This window comes from Nycticebus coucang, chromosome 9, assembly GCF_027406575.1.
Source record: "Nycticebus coucang isolate mNycCou1 chromosome 9, mNycCou1.pri, whole genome shotgun sequence".
Taxonomy (NCBI): domain Eukaryota; kingdom Metazoa; phylum Chordata; class Mammalia; order Primates; family Lorisidae; genus Nycticebus; species Nycticebus coucang.
In genome coordinates, this window is record NC_069788.1 from 35,398,801 (window position 1) to 35,416,647 (window position 17,847).

Here is a 17,847-nt window from a genome sequence, read left to right on the forward strand (position 1 = left end):
CTCACATCCAGGAGGGTCCATTCATTTATTTGACTTACTGGCTGCTGCAGACATTGGATTTTTGACCTTTGAGACTCCTGCAGCGCCACCTTTGGGGGCCCCAGTTTTTTTGTGTGTTTTTTTGAGACACTATCTTGCCCACAGTAGAGTGCTGTGGTGTCACAGCTCACAGCAACCTCAAACTCTGGGGCTTAAGTGATTCTCTTGCCTCAGCCTCCCAAGTAGCTGGGACTACAGGTGCCCTACGCAACACCTGGCTATTTTTTTTTTTAGAGATGGAGTTCTCACTCTTGCTCAGACTGATCTCAAATTCCTGAGCTCAAGTGATCCACTGCCTCAGGTTCCCAGAGTGTTGGGATTACAGGCGTAAGACACTGCACCTGGCCTGGGGCTCCAGTTTTGAGGGAGGAGGTGAAGAGGCTCAGGGCTCTTTGGTCCCTGATTTTGCCAGCCCCAGTTCAGCTCCTCAGATGCTGCTCTGCATGCTGAGCACTGCACAGCTCCTTCCAGAGGATGGCTGTGCACTTAGCACTCCCTGCCAAGAACTGATAACCGACCCCAGGGGGCCTCTGCTTACCCTATCATCCCCAGCTGAGAGCTACCTGGTTCCCTTTAGTGCTGGGGAAGAGTCGACTTCTACATCCTTCAGCCTTTTCCTGGCACAGAAACACAGAGACTTGGAGGTCAGTGATATATGCTGTTTATTATAATGTCCATAGGGAGAGGGATAAGAGAGAGGCTATACCAGGAGGGGTGGTCAGTGAGGGTATGAAGGTGAGGGTATGAAGTGGGCTACAAGCCCCTTGCCTATTTGGTGGCCTCCCCAGCCAGGAGGTACTGGAGAAGCATCACTTACACTTCAGTAAAATACACTCAGAAAAGGAGAGACTGTAGGGAAAATCCAGCCATCAGAACTGGCTGGGGAAAAGGAGAAGCCCTTTGGGCTGGGAGGGTGGGCACGGAGGTCCCAGTGCTGAAGCAGACGCAGCAGCTGGGGCCCAGGCACTGCCATCTGGGGCAGATACTTGCAACCCTCCTTGGCCAGAACCCCTGCTCCTGAAGATAGGTGGGGGCTCCCGCAGCACCTCTACCCCCACATGGTGATCTCCAGCCACTGTGCAGAGAGGAGGCAGATCAGAAGGTGGGAAGGGTGCACTGTGATGGGATGGCTGGGGGCAGAAGAGATCCCTTCCCATCCTTCCCCACATACCTGTTCCAGGTTTAAGCGAATATGGCCAGTATTCTTGGGGTCCATGGTTAGAAAGAATGCTGTTTTAGGAGGCATGGGAGGGGGTTGAAAGCTGAGTCGATGGTCTGAAAGACTCATGCCCAACTAAGTAGGATGTCAGAAAGGGCAAAAGAGGCTGTCACTTGCTGCTCCGGAGATAAATCCCTTAGCCCAGCAAGGACTTAATTGTAGCTCATATAGTCTTGCTAGGAGAAGTAAATGACAGCCTCGGCTCGGAGTGCTTTCCATGGACCAATCATTTAATCTGCACCTCAATCCTATGAGGGCAGCCACATTTTACGGATGTGGGAATGGAGGTACAGAGAGATAGTGACTTGCTCAAGTTGCAGCACCAGCAAGCGGTGAAGCTGGGATGTGAACCCCGTTGTCTGTGCCCTGGGAGGGGGAGGAGTTTTGAAGCAGCTCCTCAGGGTAGTGTGTGGAAGAGGGCAGAGGTCCTTCGTTTAGGCTGGGGAGGGGGCAGGTGACTAACTCACTGAACATGGCCTTTAGCCTCAGGAAACAGGTAATGAAGCTGTCAAACTCTATGATCATGTCATCATCTGCATACCTGGCCACCAGTACCTGCATCACCTTGTTGTTCAGCTTGATGCCTGGGAGACAGAAAAGTGGGGAGGGGAAAAACCCAGCCCTCTGGCCAATGCCACCCTCTTCCCTGCCCCAAAATCCTCTCCTGAACCCTGGCCACCTGCTTTCTCAATAGCCAACCGCATCTCATAAGAGTTCAAGGTTCCTGAGTGGTCCTGGTCACACTCTCTGAAGATGTCCTGAATAGACAGACAGGCATAGTAGGCCATGTGCATGGAGTGGTGGTTGAAGTAATGAAATATTTTAGTATAGTTGGTTCACAGCAGCTGCCCAAGACCTCCTGCCCCTTCCCACAGCCCCTGGGCTTCTCAAAATGCTATCCATCATCAGGTGACTGAAGGATCTGTCCAAGCACAGCAGGGAGCCTCTCATAGCCCGGTTATTAAATATTTTGATTAGCTAATATACCAACACCCCAATAGACCCCTTTCCTGCATGTGTGTGTAGTTGGAGGTTCAGTTCTGGCTGCCCCCTTACTCTTCCCGTTTTTCTCAAAGCCCTCCTTTTCTCACCCCCATAGACTACCCCTCAGTGCCCTTTACCGTCCATTTCTTGATTTTTTTCCACAGGACCTGGAACTCTAGAAGTCCCAGTTTGCCAGAGCCGTCTTTCTGGGAAGTAGTCAAGGATAGCAGAAAAGGGAGGGTGTACTGGGAGGCAGGGAGGCAGGGGCTCACTGAGGGGGCCTAAGACCTGGGGTTCCCATTTATTAGCAACTGGAAAAATTGGCATCTTCTGCCACCCAGAGCCTAATCTCCACCAGGAAGAGGGCATGGCTGGCCAGGGGCAGCCACCTTTGGGCAGGCTGGGGGTCAGGGGGCTTTGGGTGAGAAGGCCCCAGGCAGGACTGTCCACTGAACAGGAAGATACATCCATGATGTTGATCATGCAGCGGCAAGCGTCCACACCAAAGCCCTTGCTCCTGAGGCTTTTGACTGTAAGGGAAGAGGGAGAAGCAAGAGACAGAGTGAATGGGGTATTGTGGGGAACACAGGGAATGATCGAGATGGGCTTGGCATCTGGGAGGGGCTGCAGGTGTTGCCGTAGGAGACTCACGTTTGGAGGCCATCTTGTTGAGCAGCCTCTGCAGTTGAAATGCGCCTATCTCCATGCCCTAGGAAGGGGTTTTGTGAGCCGCCCCCTGGCCCCTTAGCCACACACCCACCCTCATCAGTCCTCAGCCATGGCCCACTCACCTCTCCTGCCACTATCTCAAACAAACGGATGAAGTCCTCGTCCATGTCTTTCTCAGAGGGTCTCTCCTGCGGGGAAGGGTGTGGAGAAGGACCCGGTCCAGAAGATTCCTTCACACCCCCTGATGCTTCCTTCCAACCCCCAAGCCCACAACCTCCCCTCACCTCTTGGAGCTGCTCAGCATAGTTGACTTCATCCAGTTCCCTGGGCAAAAGTGATCAAAGGCTCGAGGGTTACCAGGGATCAGGGAGATGGGGGGTTTTGGTGGGGTGGTCCGGGGGAGGTTGTGTCATGTATCTGAAGCAACATGGAACAGCTCCATAGAATCTGGGTTCTAGTTCTAGTTCTGCAACTAACTGGGATCTCACCTCATGCCTTAGTTTTTCTGACTGTAAAATAGGGATAAAGGAGGAGAGGACCAGATGACAGCTTCCTGAGCTTGACATCCTACAGCTCTTGTGTTGGGGGCCTCGATGCAGCGAGGTGTGGCCCCTTACCAGGACTCGCTGTGCTTCTCTGTGAAGACCCGAAGCAGGAAGTCAGCGTCTTTGTGTGGCTCGAAGGTGGAGGGAATAATAATATATTCCCCCGGTGGCAGCCGCATTTGGCTGCTCACCTCTCTCGAGTTGGCAAATATCTCTGAAAAGCCGTGATCCTGGTACTTCGTGAAGAAGTCCCTCTTCAAGTGGACATCCTGAATGTTCTGAAACTATATGTACTTGGAGGTGGGTACAGGACTGGCACAGGTGGTCAGGCAAGGAGGCCCCCCCAAAGGGTGAACGGCCAAGCTGGGCAGGGTTGGGGGTAGGTATCTCCAGCAACTGGCCTGGACTCCACTCAAGTGGCAGGCAACCTCGATATGTCCTCTTCCTTTCCCAGTCCCCTACCAGGGCCCAAAGGGGCTGGAATCCTAATCACCCAGAACCTTTTACCAAATCCCACCCCTTGCCAATTCACATGCAGCCAGGGGTAGGGTGGGTCCCTGCCCAGGAATAAGCCCCATGCCTTCATCTTCTATACCTCCTTTGGGACCTGGGAAGGGAAGAGAGAGAAGGATCAGACCTCTAGGGTGTGTGGGGGAGAGTTATTAAGGGCACTGAGACCCTGGTGGTGGGGTGGAGCATGGGCTCTGGCATGAATAATCCCTCAGGCTGGACATGGTGGCTCATGTCTGTAAACCCAGCACTTTGAAAAGCCAAAGTGGGAGGATTGCTTGAAGCCAGGAGTTCAAGACCAGCCTGGGCAACATAGCAAGACCTTGTTTTCACCTAGCAAGACCTTGTTTTCACCAAAAAAAGAAAAATGGGATTTCTCAGCTTTGGATAGTGAAAAACAATTTACACAATGTTTTTCTGGGGTCTATTTTTATCACTGCAAGTTAACAAATGGAAACAGAGGCTGGGCACAGTGGCTCATGCCTGTAATCCCAACACTTTGGGAAACTGGGATGGACGATTGCTTGAGCTCAGGAGTTCAAGACCAGCCTGAGCAAGAGCAAGACCCCATCTTTACTAAAAATAGAAAAATTAGCCAGGCGTTGTGGCAGGTGGCTATAGTCCCACCTAGTTGGGAAGCTGAGCATAAGGATGACTTGAGCCAAGGAGTTTGAGGTTGCTATGTTGCTGTGAGCTATGGTGACGCCCTGGCACTCAACCCCAGGGCAATAGAATGAGCCTCTTTCTTTCTTTTTTTTTTTTTTTAATATTTTTTATTTATTTTTTATTTATTTATTTATTTTTTTGGTAGAGACAGAGTCTCACTTTATGGCCCTTGGTAGAGTGCCATGGCATCACACAGCTCACAGCAACCTCCAGCTCCTGGGCTTAAGCGATTCTCTTGCCTCAGCCTCCCGAGTAGCTGGGACTACAGGTGCCCGCCACAACACCCGGCTAGAATGAGCCTCTTTCACAAAAATAAATAAATAAATAAAGTAATTAATTAGAAAGAAAGAAACAGAATCCCAAAGCGGGAAGAGATTTGCCCCCCCCCCCCCCCCGCCCCACACTACTAAAAAATGAAAGAGCTGAAATGGAAATCTAGGAGACCATTTTCCAGAATGCTTTTCCATGGAACACTCATATCTTGTAGGGAATCAATAAAGAATTATTGAAGCTGAGGATTTGAGGACAAATAAGTTTGTAAAAAGATGAGTTAAGCCAAGTTAAATAGTTCACTCTACTGCAGGGATGGATTGTCAGGATCTTTAATATCCCTCGTGTGTACTGTGGAGCTCAGGCTGGAGGACAGCCTTTCCTGGCCTTATTTAACTTTGAAAATGTTGTCTTGAGGCATGTTTCTCCTAGGCCTGGTGGACTCATGGCCCAGGAGGAAAGCAAGGCTTGTGTCTGTTTTTGCTCATCATTGAACTCTTGGAGTCTAGACAGGAGCCTGGCATATGGTGGTACGCCATAAATACTTGTTTATGTAAGTGAATGTAATTGGACGAAAAAGTGGCCATTTCTAGAATTTTGCAAAGCATGGTTTGGCATGGGAAATTCTTCTTGAGGATTTTTTTTTTTCTTAGAATCTTACTCTGCTGCCCCAAGCTAGAGTGCCCTGGGGTCAGCCTAGCTTACAGCAACCTCAAACTCCTGGGCTCAAGCGATCCTTTTGCCTTTGCCTCCCAGAATGCTAGTATTACAGGCATGAATATCATATGCTGGTTGATCAGAATTTCGTTTTGCCCCTGGGATGAGTGTGATGGTGGGGTGGCTCGAGGGGACACTTTCAGGGGAATGTGGAGAAGTCTCAGAGTTTCTGGGAATTAGGAGACAGTCTCTGCCTTTGACCCTCAGAAGTATGAGCTAGGGCAAGTGGCCTCACCTCTCTTGCCCTCAAGCTCTTTCCTCTTCCTCAAAGGCGTCAGTATTCCTAAGACCTTCGGAACAATGTCTGGCACAAAGAACTGTGTCAGCTAAGTGTAACAGATGAAAAACTCTGGGAAAGGAAAACTGCTGGCCTTGCCTCAAAAAGCACAAAGCACAATCATCTTGGCTCTGTGGCTCATGCCTCTAATCCTAGCACTTTGGGAGGTTGAGGTGGGAGGATCACTTGAGGCCAGGAGTTCAAGACCATCCTGGCAACATTGTGAGACCCAGTTCTATGAAAAATTAAAAAATTAGCCAGACACGGTGTCACATGCCTATAGTCCCAGTTACTTGGGAGGCTGAGGCAAGAGGATCACTTGAGCCCAGGAGTCTGAGGTTGCTGTGAACTATGACGACACCACTGCACTCTAGCCTGGGCGAAAGAGTGAGACCCTGTTTCAAGAACAAAAGGAAAAACAAAAGCACGAAGTAGCCCTCAGGCTCAGGGCTATGGAGCCTCCTGACAGGTGTCCCATTCCCAGCTGGGCAGTGGCCCTTGTGAGCAAGGATTGAAAGGGGGAAGAGACCAGCTGAGGGAGTGAGAGTGGCTGGGGGAGCCAGGTGCCCACCGAGAAGAGGACAAAGCCAATGGTTTGCAGCGGGGCCCCCTCAGGCCTTGCATGCCGCCAGTTCTTCTGCATCAGGGCCACCAGGCAGGTGCAGACAACTGCATCGTCCTCTGAGTCATCATCTGGGTCGTCCTCCTCAGGGAGAAAGATCTTAAACTGGGGGTTGGTCCAGAAGGTCCCTGTGGAGAAAAAAGGTCAGGATGATTATGCTGGGAGCAGTCTTGGACAACACCCTTCCTGGGGTGGACCAGGTTTCCCTAGCCACAGGTCTGTCCCTCCGCAGTGGGCAATGGGATCTGAATGACCCCGGACCTCAAGCACCCTGATCCCCGTAACTGTCTGCCCCCAGCCTGGGTTTGTGGTGAATCTGTGGTCCCTCTCACGCTCTTGGCACCCCTGGACCCTTGACCCACTGGGGTGGTTCCTGCAGCCCCCTGCGGTGCTGCCTCTGCGCCAGCGGCCCTCATAGTAGGTTGTGTGCCAATAGCTCTTGCTGTCCCCAGACAATGCGTCGGGTGTGAGGTTGCAGACTTCCAGGAGAGAGAAGTTGCTCAGGAAATCTTGGTAGGACATCCTGTGGTGGGGTGGGGTTAGAACCTGTCAGCAGCACACTCGCACCTGCAGGCCTCTGCCCATGAAAGTCCCCAGAACGTCCCCATCTGAGACACAGTGGGGAGGGTGATGGGAGAGGAAGGATGGGGCATGGAGGAGTAGGAAGCCCTCAAGCCACACTGACCAGAACTCCCCATCCTCCTTCCTGTGCAGCAGCTTTATCTCAATGTCTCGGGTCACCTCTTCCCACTCTCTGGAGCTGGAGTAGAGACAGGTCAAGGAAGGAGAGGGGCGAGGGGTCAGGGACACCTCTTTCCTCCCCATGGGACTCCCTTGGCCCTGAATGCCTGCCCACTGGGGTCCTGAACTAGATGGAGAATCTAGAGGGAGGGCTTGCCCTGGTGCGCAGATCGTCCTCACAGACCAGACACCCTCAGTCCCTCCATGGTACTGCCTTGCTCAAGGAGTCTGTTGTGTTTCTGGACCACTTCTCTCCTAGGTCAAGGGCACCCACTTGTCACTCCATGCTCCGGTCCACTCAACCCGACCCCAGGGATTCCGGACCCGAATCAGTGTTTCCATCTTGCCTCTGTAGGGGACCTGGGGGAGGGGGTTATAGGTCAGGGCATGGAGTCAAGGGGTCATGGCCCTCAGGCTGGGGCACTGAGCTGTCAGAACTCACATCATGAAGGCCAGTCACTGAGTAAGCATGGCCTCTAACCAGCATCTTCTGGGTCATTGATTCCAAGTCACTGTTGCTGTCAATCTATAGAACAGAAGGAAGGGCAGGCTTCGGGGTCTGGTCAGAGGGACAGGAGCACATGGAGAAAGATGTGAACTCTGAAGGTCTTTCTCTTTTTTAAAAAAAATTATTACAGTTATTTTGAAATAATTGTGGGTTCACATGCAGTTGTGCCAAGTTTCCCCGGTAGTTAACGTCCAGCAAAACTATGGTACAGTATCGAAACGGGAAGTTGATATGGATACACATATCCCCCCAACTTTATACAGATTGCCCTAGTTTTACTGGTGCTCACTTGTGTGTGTTCTATGCAATTTCGCTACATGTGTAGTCTTGTGTAACCACCTACACAGTAAAGACCTACAACATTTCCGTCACCACAAGCTTTCCTCCTTGTGTTACCCTGTTACAACCACACCCCCCTCTCCTTACTACTCCTCTCCCCTACCTCCTGACAACTACTAATCTGTTCTCCATCTCTATTATTTTGTCAATTTCAAGAATGTCACATAAATGGAATCATTTTGTGGTTGGGTTTTTCATCATTCAGAATAATTCCCCTGAGAGCCGTACTAGTTCTTGCGCGTATCAACAGTTCATTCCTTTATATTGCTGAGTAGTACTCCACGATAGGTAATCACCACAGCTAGACACATAGGTTGTTTCCTATTTTTGGCTGTTATGAATAAAGTAGCTATAAACATTTGTGCCCAGGCGTTCTGGGGACACAAGTCTTCATTTCTCTGGGGTAAATGCCCAAGAATGCAATTGCTGGGTCATATGGTAGCACTGTAGGCTCATTTATTTATGTAAACAAACATTTGCTGGCTCAGCACCTGTTGCTCAGTGGTTAGGGTGCCAGCCACGTGCACTGGGGCTGGTGGGTTCGAACCCCACCTCAGCCTGCTAAACAAACAAACAGACAAAAATAGCTGAACTTGGTGGCAGGCGCCTATAGTCCCAGTTACAAGGGAGGCTGAGGCTAGAGAAGCACTTGAGCCCAAGAGTTTGAGGTTGCTGTGAGCTGTGAAGCAACAGCACTCTACCAAGGGTGACATAGTAAGACTCTGTCTCAAAACAAACAAACAAAAATAAACAAAAAAGAAAAATAAACAAACAACAACAAAAACAATTCCTTGGGTGCCTATTGGATGCTAGGTCCCTTCCTAAGACCCACAGTCTAGCAGTGAATGAGACAAATAAGGTCCCTGCCTTCATGGAATGTGAATGGTCTGGAGAAGATGGGCTAGGAATGAATACATAGATACCCTAGACATCTTCAGGTCATGATAAACATTGGGGAGAAAATCAAAACTAAGTAGAAAGAAAAGAGGTGGGGGTGGCTACTGGGAGGCGCCCTCTCAGGAGGGAGCAGCAGAACTGTGATGTGAGGGGGAAGGAACTAGCCATGAGGGCATGCAGTAGCCTTCTGGGGGAAAAGCAACAGCAGGTGCAGAAGCCCTGAGACAAGACCGCGCTTGGCTTACTTCAATGGAGCAACCCATGAGGGAGGATCGATCCATAGCCTTTCTAAGGAGCCTCAGCAGGTTTTGAGGGGGCCTCTGGAGGTGGAAGTTCTGGGCCACACCCCCGGTGAAGTCCTCCAAGCCCTCCATTGTGCTGCCCCCAGCCAGTGCTTCATAGGACCCGCTCAACCTGTGGGCACAGAGGGAGCATTGTTTGGGCTTGAGACGGAGGCACGAGCATGGACAGCAGAGGGTATGGCGAAGATGTGTCCTGCCTGCCCTCCATCTCTTCCCCTTATTCCAGCTGCCTTGGCTCCCAGGACTCACTTGGCATATGCTTTCTCCAGCAGTGCACCCCAGAACTCAGAGTGCTCAGGTGAGTGCAGGAACACCAGCTTGTTATTCTTTGTGGGCAGCCGGTCATCCACCACCACGTCCACCCACTGCCCAAACTGCCAAATCTGTGGGTAGCAAGGGTGCCTCAGTGGGGCAAGGGCATCTGTCTGCCCCAGCGTCCCCTGCCACACACATAAACTCATACATGTGCTCACACGATGCACACCCCCCTTGCGTGGGAACCTTGTCGTCCAAGCGCCTCCTGGTGGCCAGGCCAGTGACACACCCCATGTCAGAGGTCCCATTCCCTCCTGGAGTGGTTGAGTAGTGAGGAGAAAGCAGCAAAAAGCCTGACCCTCAACTCCTAGCCTCCTCTCCAGGCTCTGCTGTGGTCTGTGGGATGACCCTACCCACTTCTTAACCAAAAGTCCTCCTCTGACAAAAGACTTTGGGATCTCTGAGGTCTTAAAAACTCTTATGATTCCCAGAAAGGCCACAGTATTTTCTTTTTGGGCTTAAAAGAATTCGCTTACATGGTTTTTTTGGTGAGCAGATATTTCTCTAATACTATAATTAGACAGGCCCCACCCCCAATAAATGTTGTTTTCCAAAAGACAAAAGGTAAACTTCAAAGCACAAATGAATTTCTTTTTCTCTTTCCCTCCCTCTCTTTCACACACACATGCACACACAGACACACTATAAAGCATTCTGGCTCTCAAATTTCCCTTCACCTGGAAATGGAAGATGCCAGCATAGTTTTTTTTAAAGCTCTGCCCCTTGGGCACCACACGGTACAGCAGTTTGGGGCATGTGGTAAGGGAGCCGATGGCAGCCAGCAGCCAGCAATCTCCTGGAAAGACATTGCCCCCTTGAGTATCCCATCTCTGTGGGTGAGCCCCATAATCCAAGCCCTAGAGGAACAGGAGCCTGGCCTTGGACTTCGCTCTGGCTCCCCAACAGATATGCACCTGCACTCAGCCTCCCTTAAGGAGTGTTCAGGAAAGAGGCAAACAGGGAAAGCCAAGGGCAGAGTGAGGAGCTCTGGGGAGGTGCATTTCTGTGCTGTTTCTATTGTGGAGAGATTCACAAATTATAGTCACATGGTTTTGCTTTTTGAAGTTCAGGGAGGGGGTATTTTGGGTCTCAGGGTCTTGCTCCCCACCCTGGAACCTGCCTTCTTTCGGAGAGAGCTGGTACTCTCCCATTCCTTGAACAAATCTGGTCACTTTCCCCCACTGGTATATGCTGGTGTGGCCATGAAGGTCCCAAGACATCTCTCTGTCATGTTACCTACATTATATTGGAGCCCCAAGCTCAGTCTACACCCTAGTGGGGCCCCTGGAGCTGGGCATGGATGAGAGCTCGGGGGAAGTGTCCCTAGCTTGTGAGAGAAGACCACCACAAGTCATCCACTGCCATTTACCTGGGTGTCTCCGCCCGCCCTGGGTGATGCCACAGGCGGGGGGTGGGGGGGGCACCCAAGGCCATGCTGAGGTTGAGGGCACTGGGAAGCTCCTGTGATTACCAAGTGGCCTCCTGGCTGCCTGGGAAGGCAGAGAGTGGGAAAGGAAGGGTGAGCATGCTCCAATCCCCATTACCATTAGGGTACCTGAGGAACAGCCAATTCTCCCCTCCCACAGCTCAGTGTTCTCCAGAAGCAGCCCTGGGGCATGAGGCCTCCTGCCCTGCCCACACTCTGCCATTTCTTGGCCCTGAGGGGGGACAGAATTCAGTCCTAGAGGAAGCCATCTAGGACTTCTCCATAAGGAGGCAATGAGAGGTTTGGAGAAAACCATGAAACAGGACCAGGTTCAGGGAGGAAGATCTGTGCTGGGACTATCTACAGGAGTTTGCTGGAGAATGGGCTGAGGGGACCCTTTGGCTCCCCTATTTGATAGCCTGGACTAAGCAGGTTTTAGCATCTGTAGTGGTTTCAAAATGTGTCCACAAATTCTTTTACCATCCTCCGCTTAGAAAGATGGGCCTAATTCTCTTCTCCTTGAGTAAGGGCCAGATTCAGTGCTTGCTTCTAATAAACATAATACAGTAGAAGTTATGGTGTGTGACTCCTGAGAGTCCATAAATGGCATCATGGCTTCCTCCTTGTCCTCTCATTCACTTCGAGGGAGCCAGCTCCCATGTTGTGTAGACACTCGAGCAGCCCTACAGAGTAGCCTATGGCAAGGACTGAGGTCTCCTACTGTGTGAATGCATTCTGGGAGCAGATCCATCAGCCCCAGTCACACCTCCAGATGACCATAGCCCCAGCTGACATCTCTTAGGCTACCTCGTGAGAGATCCTGAACCAGACTATGCTGCCTCTGAATTCCTGACCCACAGATACTGTGAGACAAGAAATGTTTGTTGTGACAGGGTGCGGTGGCTCACACCTGTAATCCTAGTGCTATGGGAGGCCAACGCACAGGTGGATTTTTTGAGGTTGGGACTTTAAGACCAACCTGAGCAAGAGAGAGACCCCATCTCTACTAAAAATAGAAAAAAAATTAGCTGGGCATTGATGGGTGCCTGTAATCCCAGCTACTCAGGGGACTGAGGCAAAAGGATTGCTTGAACCCAAGAGTTTGAGGTTGCTATGAGCTATGATGATGCCATGGCACTCTACCCAGGGCAACAGAGTGACACTCATGTAAAGGAAAAAAAAAAAAGAAAAGAAATGTTTGTTGTGACTTCAGTCATTAAGTCTTGTAACTACAAATAGCCAATATATTCCTCCAGCTCACACTCAGACCCAGACTCTAGCAAGTGTGGTGGGGGGCACATCTAGACTTAGGAAGGGCAGGGAGGGTATAGATTCAGGTTGTCTAAACCAAGGGGGTTCCTGTTTTCCAGCCTTAGAACATCCCAGAGGATTGCATGAAGCCAGGAGTTGGAGGTTACTGTGAGTTATGATGATGTCACTGCAATCTAGCCTGGGTGACAGAGTGAGACCCTATCTCAAAAAAAAAAAAAAAAAAATACCCTGCACCCTTCCCCTAGCCTTCCTCTCAGATTCACATCTCCTCACAGTAGAGACCATTTTCTTGCGCTCCACTCACCAAGTATGCCCTGACAGATGTCTGTTGGAGAGATTCCATTTGCAAAGAAGTAAGGGTTCCTGGTGATTTCCTGCAGTGAAGGAATAAAGGTTTCAGGGAGCCCGGCCACACCTTCCCTGCCTCCCTCCCACCTTTACTGGGGCAGGATGCTCACCTTGAATTTCTGGGGGAACAGATAAGGAAAAAGAAGAGGGCGCAGGACCAGTGTGGCATAGCTATATGTTGTAATAGCAAAGACTGGTGAGTAATTTCTCAAGGATTAGCTGGGATGCTTGGCTTCAGCTAGTTTAGGACTGCCCACCTTGCACTCCCCCCATGAAGGTGGAGCCTTGTGCTAGGGTCAGCATGGGTTGGGGGCGGATTGGATATAACAAAACTGACTTGGAGTCATTACAGGCCCACTTCACCCACACCTCTCATTCCAGTGCCCACCTTGGGCCTCTGCCAGGAAATGTCTTGAACATTTTGGGAGGTGGGGCCTAGTTCCTTGAAGCCCAGCGAACTGGGGCTGGCGGGGAAGAAGGGGTCCTCAAACAGCTGCCCCTTCCTCAGACAGATTGCTTGTAGCTCCTCAAAGCTCTGGTCTTCATGGTTGCACGCATTGTGGTGTTGGCCCACACCACTGGCCTTGAGTCGACTGTCATGTATGTGAACCACCATTCCCTTATGTATGGTAAAAGTGGACTCTGCTGATAATAAGAAAAAGATAAATAACTCAATTAAAAATGGGGCTCGGCGCCTGTGGCTCAAACAGCTAAGGCGCCAGCCACATACACCTGAGCTGGCAGGTTCGAATACAGCCCCAGCTGCCAAACAACAATGACGGCTGCAACCAAAAAATAGCCCGGCATTGTGACAGGCGCCTGTAGTCCCAGCTACTTGGGAGGTGGAGACAGGAGAATTGCTTGAGCCCAGGAGTTAGAGAGTGCTGTGAGCTGTGATGCCATGGCACTCTACCCAGGGTGAAAGCTTGAGGCTCTGTCTCAAAAAAAAAAAAAAAATGGGATAGGTATTTCTCAGAAGAACATACAAGTGACTAGTAATCACATGAAAAAGTATTCAACATTATCAGTCAGGGAAATGTCCGTGGAAATAAAAATCAAGGCCACAATGATATATCACTCCACACCCATGAAGATGGCTATAATAATAAGATGGATAATAACAAGTGTTGGAAAAGATGTGAAGAAATTGTAATCCTCATACACTGCTGCATGAAAATAGTGTGGCCACTTGGGAAAACAGTCTGGCAGCTCCTTAAAAGAGTTAGAACTGTGGGACTAATATTCAATGACACAAACAAAGTATGTTGTATGCTACAACATGGATGAGCCTTAAGAATATGCTAAGTGAGGCCGGGAGAGGTGGCTCACATCTGTAATCCTGGCATTCTGGGAGACGGAAGTGGTGGATTGCCTGAGGTCACAAGTTTGAGACGAGTCCGAGCAAGAGTGAGATCGCGTCTCTAAAAAATAGCCAGGCATTGTGGTGGGTGCCTGTAGCTCCAGCTACTTAGGAGGCAAGGGGGATCTCTTGAGCCCAAGAATTTGAGGTTGCTGTGAGCTATAATGCCATGGCACTCTATCTGGTCAAGAAAGTGAGACTCTGTTTAAAAAAAAAAAAAAGAATATGCTAAGTGAAAAAAGCCAGTCACACAGAACCCCATACTGTATGATTCCATTTAAATAAGATCTCTGAAATAGGCAAATCTATATAGGAGATTAGCGGTTGCCCAGTGCTCAGGGGACTGGGGAATTGGAAGTTGATGGCTAAAGGGTATGATCTAAGTGATCCAAAATGATCTACAATTGATTGTGGTGATGAATGAATAACTGTGCAAACTCTGTGCATATACTAAAAGCTATTAAATCAATACTTTAAATGGGTGAATTGTGTGGTGTGGGAATTATATCTCAATGCAGCTGTTAAAGAAATGGCTTCAAGACACTGCCTTTTGGAGAGAGTGGAAATAATAGAATATAGAGGGCATAAGAGCAGGAGGAAGTGGGTGCTGGGGATGAGCTGGGATGGGTTAGCGAATGGCCTAGGGCAGGTGAGGGCAGGTGAGTCTCTGAGTAAAAGTTATGCTGGCTGATAGACCCTGAGTCCACCAGGTAGCTGGGGACCCAGGACTCTGTCCATACCTCCACCCCCAGGAGGACTGCAACCTCCTTACCCATCCCTTCCTGAGGATTGCCTCACCCATCTGTACACATGAGGCTGACTCCCCCTGTCACTAGCAGCAGACCCAGGTGAAGAGAAAGAGGCCAGAGGGGAAGAGAGTGAGGAAAGGAAGAGGAAGCCACAGAGCTGGGTGTGCTTTGGGCACATGCACCCTGGGGCCTATCCCCTCTCAGTCTCCCAAGTTCTCTGCACATCCTAGAGCAATCAAGAGATTGAGGGGAGGGAGGAAGATGTGGTCCAAATTAAACAGACTGGGGCCAGGAGTGTGTAGGGAAGAGTCAGAAAGAAGAAAGAAAAGGGGCAGCTGGGCGGTGCCTGTGGTTCAGTCGGTAGGGCGTCAGCCCCATATACCGAGGGTGGCGGGTTCAAACCCGGCCACGGCTGAACTGCAATCAAAAAAAAAATAGCTGGGTGTTGTGGTGGGCGCCTGTAGTCCCAGCTACTCGGGAGGCTGAGGCAAGAGAATCGCTTAAGCCCAGGAGTTGGAGGTTGCTGTGAGCTGTGTGATGCCACGGCACTCTACCGAGGGCCATAAAGTGAGACTCTGTCTCTACAAAAAAAAAAAAAGAAAAGAAAAGGGACAGCTGCAGAGAGGGATAGGAGGTCCTGGCATCATTTAGAGGTGAGACTGATGGAGGCCGCAGTGGGGGTGGTTTCCCAGAGGGAGGAATGGGGGAGGGTCTCAGTTATCCTTCTTGCCTTGAGTGAACAGAACAAGGAGACTAGTCGTGACAGCAGAGCTAACAGCACTGAGCGTCTGCTCTGTGCTAGGCCACCAGCCCCATGAGATAGGTACCTGCGATACCCTGGTGACCAGAAAAGGGAGCAGAGGCCCAGGGCCTAAGTAGCTTGCCCAGGGTCACAGAGAATGTGTTGGGTGTGGGACGAAATCTGACGCAGACCCCAGACTGCCTCCTGAGGGGCAGCGCTTCTCATTGGCCCAAGGCTAGCTGAGCCAGCACCATCTTTTTTTTTTTTCTTTTTTGTAGGAACAGAGTCAGTCTCATTTTATCGCCCTCGGTAGAGAGCTGTGGCATCACAGCTCTCAGCAACCTCCAACTCCTGGGCTTTGGTGATTCTCTTGCCTTAGCCTCCCCAGTAGCTGGGACTACAGGCACCCGCCACAACGCCCAGCTATTTTTTTATTGCAGTTTGGCCGGGGCCAGGTTTGAACCCACCACCCTCAGTATATGGAGCCGGCACCCTACCCACTGAGCCACAGGCGCCGCCCGCCAGCACCATCTCTGTTAACTAAGGGCATCCCCAGGCCATCTGTTGCTGGACTTATCTCTCGATACCCCTCCTTCTCTCATCACTGCCCCAAACAGCAAACCCATTCTTCTGACCAACGAGTGCCTTCTCAGGACGTCCCTAGGTCCAGTAATGACTCCATGTCTTCCCAGTCCATCAAGTTCCCAACATATCTGTGTCCCACATCCGGACAGTCACTGAGTCCTTCTCAGGAAGTCACATCAGGGGACTCTAATTTCCCATTGCCACCATCACTGTTCTAGGCCAGGGCCTCTAGATACCCATTAGACCCCAAGTGGCCTCTTGAAGACCTTCTCCAATCATCACATACGCTGCCCCTGCCATATGCCACATCAGCTTCCTGTGAGTGAGGTTTTGAAACTCTTACTTCTTTTGGCCCCTTCCAGGACATTATTTAGCCAGTAGGATAAAGCCAGTCTCCAAGGCTTCCTCCAGACCTGGGTCCACCACTCCTGGCACAAACCTGTCCCCTTGCCCCTCATCAGTGTTGCAGTCCAAGGAAGACCTTGTCCATCCAAATAGCTCTCCTAAGCACTGCATCCCAGAAGAGACAGTCCCTGCAGCGGTCTCCACCCCAGCACCTCCAATTCCAAACTGAGTTCATTTTTTTCCTCTCCCCTCTTCCAAGCCAGAGATCTGGGGATCTTCCTAGAGCCTCCCTTCACTATATCCCTTAATTAATTGTCACTTGTGCTCCCTTAGCCTCTCTCTTGTCCTGCTCTTCCTCCTCTGCACTGCCTGTGATGGGGTAGCCCAGATGTGAATCCACAGGTACAGTAAGTGTGTAAGTATGTGGATTTGGAAGCCAAGCACCCCCTAACAGCACAGCCTCCTACACACATTGCTTAATCTCCCCCCTGCCTTGGCTTCTCCATCTGTGGAATAGGGTCATGATATTCTATCTAAGGCATTTGCAATGGTTTCTGGCACAAAATTTACTCAAGAAGTAATCTTAAATATAGGCTGGGTTCTTAACTGGCACCTTTCCTCAAACCTCCTCCTTCCCCACTGGTTCTTCAGTGTTGGTTGAGATTTTTAAAAGGCAAATCTGATTGGAGATAGCCCTCTCCCCACACTTTGGAAGGCTCTCCCCTTGTTAGCATGATGAACACAAGCCCTAACCAGGCTGCCTTCCTGCACAGGATGCCTCATTCCTCAATGGCATCACTGTGCCTCTGCTTGCAATCATTCCTGATCCCATGCATATACCATGTCCAGTCTCGGCTCAATGCCTCCTCTGGGAAGCCTCCCTTGATGCATCTGAGCAAAGCTTGGGGCTGCCCTGCATCTGACACTTTTGTTGACACCCATCAGTGTTAACCTGTCTTCTTCCTCTTTCTTACATAGTGCCTGGCCCCCCAGTGGGGGTCACAAAGGCTTTCGATAAATGAGTGAATGAGTGAATGTATCACTTTCCACTGTAGACATTTTTCTTTTTCTTTCTTTTTTTTTTTTTTTTGAGATAGAGTTTTACTTTGTCGCCCTCGGTAGAGTGCCATGGCGTCACAGATCACAGCAACCTCTAACTCTTGGGCTCAAGCCATTCTCTTGCCTCAGCTTCCCAAGTAGCTGGGATTGCAGGTGCCTGCCACAACACCCAGCTATTTTTAGAGATGAGGTCTCACTCTTGCTCAGGCTGGGTCTCCAACTCCTGAGCTCAAGCAGTCCACCTGCCTTGACTTCCCAGAGTGCTGGGATTATAGGCATGAGCCACCCTGCCTGGCCCCATTGTAGACATTGTTTACGTTTCCTCTCTCAGGTTCCTGCCC

At 50.5% G+C, this 17,847-nt stretch overlaps 1 protein-coding gene across 1 annotated transcript; it reads right to left on the reverse strand.

The window, feature by feature from the left end:
* Nucleotides 1-898: 898 nt before the first annotated feature.
* Nucleotides 899-13,285, reverse strand: CAPN11 (calpain 11). The gene is made up of 21 exons (XM_053602670.1): nt 13,055-13,285; nt 12,623-12,692; nt 10,298-10,416; nt 9,555-9,688; nt 9,249-9,417; nt 7,702-7,785; nt 7,534-7,619; nt 7,204-7,278; nt 6,881-7,041; nt 6,468-6,646; nt 4,052-4,063; nt 3,529-3,740; nt 3,196-3,235; nt 3,034-3,099; nt 2,894-2,951; nt 2,708-2,772; nt 2,380-2,448; nt 1,938-2,016; nt 1,726-1,842; nt 1,211-1,269; nt 899-1,114 (listed from the first exon to the last, which is right to left on the reverse strand). The coding sequence occupies exons 1-21, from the start codon at nt 13,280-13,282 to the stop codon at nt 1,088-1,090; spliced, it is 2,109 nt and encodes a 702-aa protein (XP_053458645.1). The 5' UTR covers nt 13,283-13,285; the 3' UTR covers nt 899-1,087.
* Nucleotides 13,286-17,847: the final 4,562 nt, after the last annotated feature.